Below are 4,594 nucleotides of genomic sequence, written 5' to 3' on the forward strand. Positions count from 1 at the left end.
CCTCTTCCTCCCCCTCCAGCCCTGCTCAAAGCCACGTAGCAGCGCTTGCTGCTCACCCCGTACCAAGCTTACCCTGAGGCGACACGCACCCACCGAGGGGTGCAGGGCTGTGGCACCCGCAAATCTGCCACCCCCCCAAACCTTGGCTGCTGCCAATATGCCACCCCCAAGCACCCTGCAGGGACTGGGGGGCACAGATGTCACCATTCTGGGGGGTTCTGACCCCGAGCATCCCCCAGAGACATCGTGTCCCCACCTCGGGTGGCTCCTGACCCTGGACATCTCCCAGGGACACGGACATCCTGATCCCAGGGTGGGTTTCAACCCCAAGCATCCCCCAGAAACACGGATGTCCCCCTCCTGAGAGGCTCCCAACTCTGAGTATCCCTCAAGGACATGGATGTCCTCACCCTGGGTGCCTCCTGACCCTGAGCATCCCCCAGGGACACAGAGGTCCCCATCCCAGAGGATCCCATCCATCCTCCAGGGATATGGATATCCCCATCCCAGGGAATCCTGACCCTGAGCATCCCCCCGTGGTTCCTGACCCTGGATATTTCTCAGGGACACAGACATCCCCATCCCAGGGGTGTCTCAACCCTGAACATCCCCCAGGGACATGGACATCCCCCTCTTGAGAGGCTCCTGACCCTGAGCAACCCCCAGGGATACAGATGTCCCCATTCCAGCCCGTTCTGATCCCGAGCATCCCACAGGGACCTGGATGTCTCCACCCTGGAGGGATCCTGACCCTGAGCATCCCCCAGGAACACGAACATCCTCATCCCAGGGGGTTCTGACCCCAAGCATCCCCCAGAGACATGGACATCCCTACCTCAGGTGGCTCCTGTCTCCAAATATCCCCCAGGGATGTGGATGTCCCCCTCCCAAGTGACTCCCATCCCTGAGCACCCCACAGGACGACAGGACACACAGACATCCCCACCCCAGTGTGCCCCCCCCAGCTCTGCCCCCAGCCTACCCCGGGCAGGGAGGTGCTGGGACCCCTCTACCCCCCCAGGGGATCCCCAATCCTCTGGGGGCTGCAGGATTTGGGCTGTCCCAGCGAACATAACGGGCATAATGGGGAAAGCCCAAGCAAAAAGCATGAGGAGGAAGAGGAGAGAGAAGCCGGGGAGGAAGGAAATCTCCATCCCAGGGCTCCTCCCGGCGTAGCCGCAGGCGCTGAGGGCCGCCTTGTGGCAGACACCAATACTGAGAGGGGGTGGCCCTTGGGCAGCCCTGGGGCACCCAGTCTCCCCAGTGGGAGGAGGAAACTGGGAGCTGGTAGAGCAGCCGGGCTGCGGGGACGGCGGGCTCCGGAGTGGACGGGCTGTGGAAAGGAGGAGGAGGATGAAGAAGGAGGAGGAGGACGAAGAAGGAGGAGGAGGACGAAGAAGGAGGAGGAGGATGAAGAAGGAGGAGGACAAAGAAGGAGGAGGAGGATGAAGAAGGAGGAGGAGGACGAAGAACGAGGAGGAGGACAAAGAAGGAGGAGGAGGACGAAGAAGGAGGAGGAGGATGAAGAAGGAGGAGGAGGATGAAGAAGGAGGAGGAGGAGGATGAAGAAGGAGGAGGATGAAGAAGGAGGAGGAGGAAGAAGGAGCACAGCAGGGCTCCATCACCCCGCTGCCGGGATCTCCGGGGACCCGGAGATGAATGACTCGACCTCGGTGCTCCCCGGAGCTGCTTAATGGCATTTCAATCCCGGCTGCGAGAGGCAAACCAGAGCCGGGCCCGGGGAGCCAGACAGGATGTCTGGCCGGAGATGAGCTGGGAAACCGATGCCTTTGGGGACCCCCAAGCCGGGGCATCCCCCCCCTCCCCACCGTCCAGGCACCGGGATGAAGCAGCAGTGGGGGAAAACCCCCTCCCTGCAGAGCCAAGGGGGGCTGGAATGTTATTGCCACTCTCAGATGTGGGGGACACGGGGATCCCACAAATTCCCGGGTGGCTCAAGGCTGGAAGGAGCTCGGGGACAGCTCTGGGTGGCCTTTGCCAGCAGAGGGGACTGTTGCTTGTCTCTCTGGAGGAGCTCTCCTGGAGCCTGCTCCGGGGGGGGACATTTAATCTTCTCCTCCTTGCCCTGGCGAGGGACCCTCCCGTGGGAAAACCACCGTCTCTCCGGGAGAGGGAGGACGGGGAGAAAAAAGCTGGCAACGACTCTCTCCCCCCAAATGACGTTTTCCTCCCTCTTTTGTTCACAGAAACCTCCCGAGTTTGAATTTTTAAACCTCCTCCCCTCGCCAGCCCGCTGCCCTCCCCCTCCCTCAAATAAATCAGCTGCGGGGGGGAGTGAAGGGGGAGGGAAGGGGGAAAGAGAGAGAAACAAAAAATAACAATAATAATAATAATCCCCCAAATGCTCCCCGCGAAGAGATTCATAACCCCACCGTGACGGCGCGGCCGAGCGGGTGAAAGCTGTGAATGAAACCAAATGTGGAGGCGGCGCTTGCCAAGTTTCGGAGGCGGCCGGTGAAAGTCCCCGTTGGGCTCCCGGCTCCCGCCGCGCACATCTGGAAAGAGAGGAGATTGCAGCTGGACACAGCTGGACGCAGCACCCCAAGTTGTGTGTGGTGGGGGGAAGATGGGCTGGGATGATCCCCTGTGCCCCCCCCCGTTATCCCCCTCTGGGGGGGGGGAGGTGGGCTGGGTATCCCCCTCTGGGCAAAGTGATGCCCGTGTGGCCACCATGGGACCAGCTCAGCCGTGGCTTGTGCCGAGCCCAAAACTGCCCCAGCCACCGAGACTGGTGTCCCCCAGTGCCACTGTCACCTCCCCCAGACTGTGAGACCCCCCCCGGGCTCCCTCTGGGCTCCCTCGGCCCCGGGTTTCGGGGTGGCGTGGGGCCAGTGAGCTGTCAGAGAAGGATGCCCATAGCCAAGCCCTCAAGGACTGGCATCTGCCAACCCAGCCTTGGACATCCCCCAAGCTCCACGCCAAGCCCCACGGCACCCCACATGGAGCTTTGAGGGGGTTTTCCCAGCCGAGCCACGCCGGAGGGGGATGCGCAGGATGCGACTCCTCAAACCACCCTCCCAAAGTGGAAAGAAACATTTTTCCCCTCCCCGGGGCTGGGAAATGACGGCCAGCACCGAGCCCACGTGGGGCTGGAACTAGCCCGGCTGCGGAAGAGTTAAGCCCAGCTGCTCGCCCGGGTCTCAGGGGCCTCCCACTCGCCCGGCAGAGTATGAATAGCTGCCCTCCCCTCCTTTCCCAGCCATTCGCTTCCCTCCCCGTGCCTTCCCTCTCCTCCAGAGCTCCCAGCATCCCCCCAGCATCCCCCCGGCATCCCCCCGGCATCCGAGCCCCGGCATCCTCCTCCGGCCGCGCCGATGCTGAGCATGGAAAGTTTCGCTGGGGCGAGAGCCCTGGGCGAGGAGTCCTTGCAGATGTGGGACCTCAACAAGCGGCTGGAGGCCTACCTGGCCCGCGTCAAGTTCCTGGAGGAGGAGAACGAGGTGCTGCGAGCCGAAATCCAGAGCGCCAAGGGCAGCCCCGCCGGGGAGTCGTGGAGGGCGAAGTACGAGGAGGAGCTGCGAGCCCTGAGGGATGCCCTGGATCACGCCTTCAGGGAGAAGTGCACGGCCGAGCTGGCCAGGGACAACCTCTACGAGGAGGTCCAGCAGGTGAAGAGCAGGTGCCAGAAGGAGCAGGCGGCCCGAGAAGAAGCCAAGAAGCAGCTCTCCTTGAGCAGGAAGGAGCTGGAGGAGGAGAGGAGGGCGCAGATCTGGCTGAAGGAGAGGGCCGTGCAGCTGGAGAAGGAGGTGGAAGCCTTGCTGGAGGTGCATGAGGAGGAGAAAGCGGGGCTGGACCAGGAGATCGCCAGCTTCTCACAGAGCCTGGAGAGCTTCCGCTGCGCCCCGGTGGCTTTCCAGCCAGTGGAGGTGGAGGACTACTCCAAGAGGCTCTCGGAGATCTGGAAAGGGGCGGTGGAGACCTACAAGACGGAGGTGTCGCAGCTGGAGGGTTCCCTCTGCCAGGCCAAGGAGAACCTCTGGAAGGCGGTGGAGGACAACCAGCAGAGCCAGCTCCAGCTGCAGCACCTGGAGAAGGACCTGGCGGGGCTCAAAGCGCGGAAAGAGATGCTGGAGGAGAGCCTGGCCCGGCAGTGGCAGGAGCAGCGCGGGGAGGCAGAGAAGTTCCAGGTGGGTGAAGGCGGTGGGGAAGGTGCTGGAGGCCTGGGGAGGGGGAGAGTGGGGTGCTGGAGGTGTCTAGGGGGGTCCTGGGGGTGTCTAGGGGGGTGCTGGGGGTGTCTAGGGGGGTGCTGAGGGCACCCACCCCCTGCAAAGGGATGGGGTGGAGGGACAGGAGGAGGAAAGACGGAAGGAGCCAACGCCAGGGCAGGGATGGATGGTGGCCCTGGATGAGCCGCAGATGGAGAGGAAGCTGGGGAGGGCGGGAGGAAGAGCAGAGCAGCTCGGGGACATCCTTGTCCCCGTCACAACAGGGACCGGGGGGGCCACCCTGCGGCACCCAGACACCGGGTCCCACCACCACCACCCTGCCCAGGGGGCTGCTGCCCCACATCCCCATGGGCTCCAGAGCACCCAGGGGACGGGGTGCCTGCAGCCCCCCCCCAACAAGCTGGGTG

The 4,594-nt window shown here is 63.6% G+C and overlaps 1 protein-coding gene across 1 annotated transcript in view; it reads left to right on the forward strand.

Moving 5' to 3' along the window:
* The first annotated feature begins 3,212 nt into the window (after positions 1-3,212).
* NES (nestin) overlaps positions 3,213-4,594 on the forward strand; it is a 6,823-nt gene continuing 5,441 nt past the window's right edge. Inside the window, exon 1 of the mRNA XM_014961246.1 lies at positions 3,213-4,161. Coding sequence (XP_014816732.1) covers positions 3,336-4,161 — 826 coding nt within the window. The 5' untranslated portion in view covers positions 3,213-3,335. The remainder of the gene's footprint in view (positions 4,162-4,594) is intronic.

The sequence above is a fragment of the Calidris pugnax genome, unplaced genomic scaffold (genome assembly GCF_001431845.1).
Source record: "Calidris pugnax isolate Ruff unplaced genomic scaffold, ASM143184v1 scaffold371, whole genome shotgun sequence".
Taxonomy (NCBI): domain Eukaryota; kingdom Metazoa; phylum Chordata; class Aves; order Charadriiformes; family Scolopacidae; genus Calidris; species Calidris pugnax.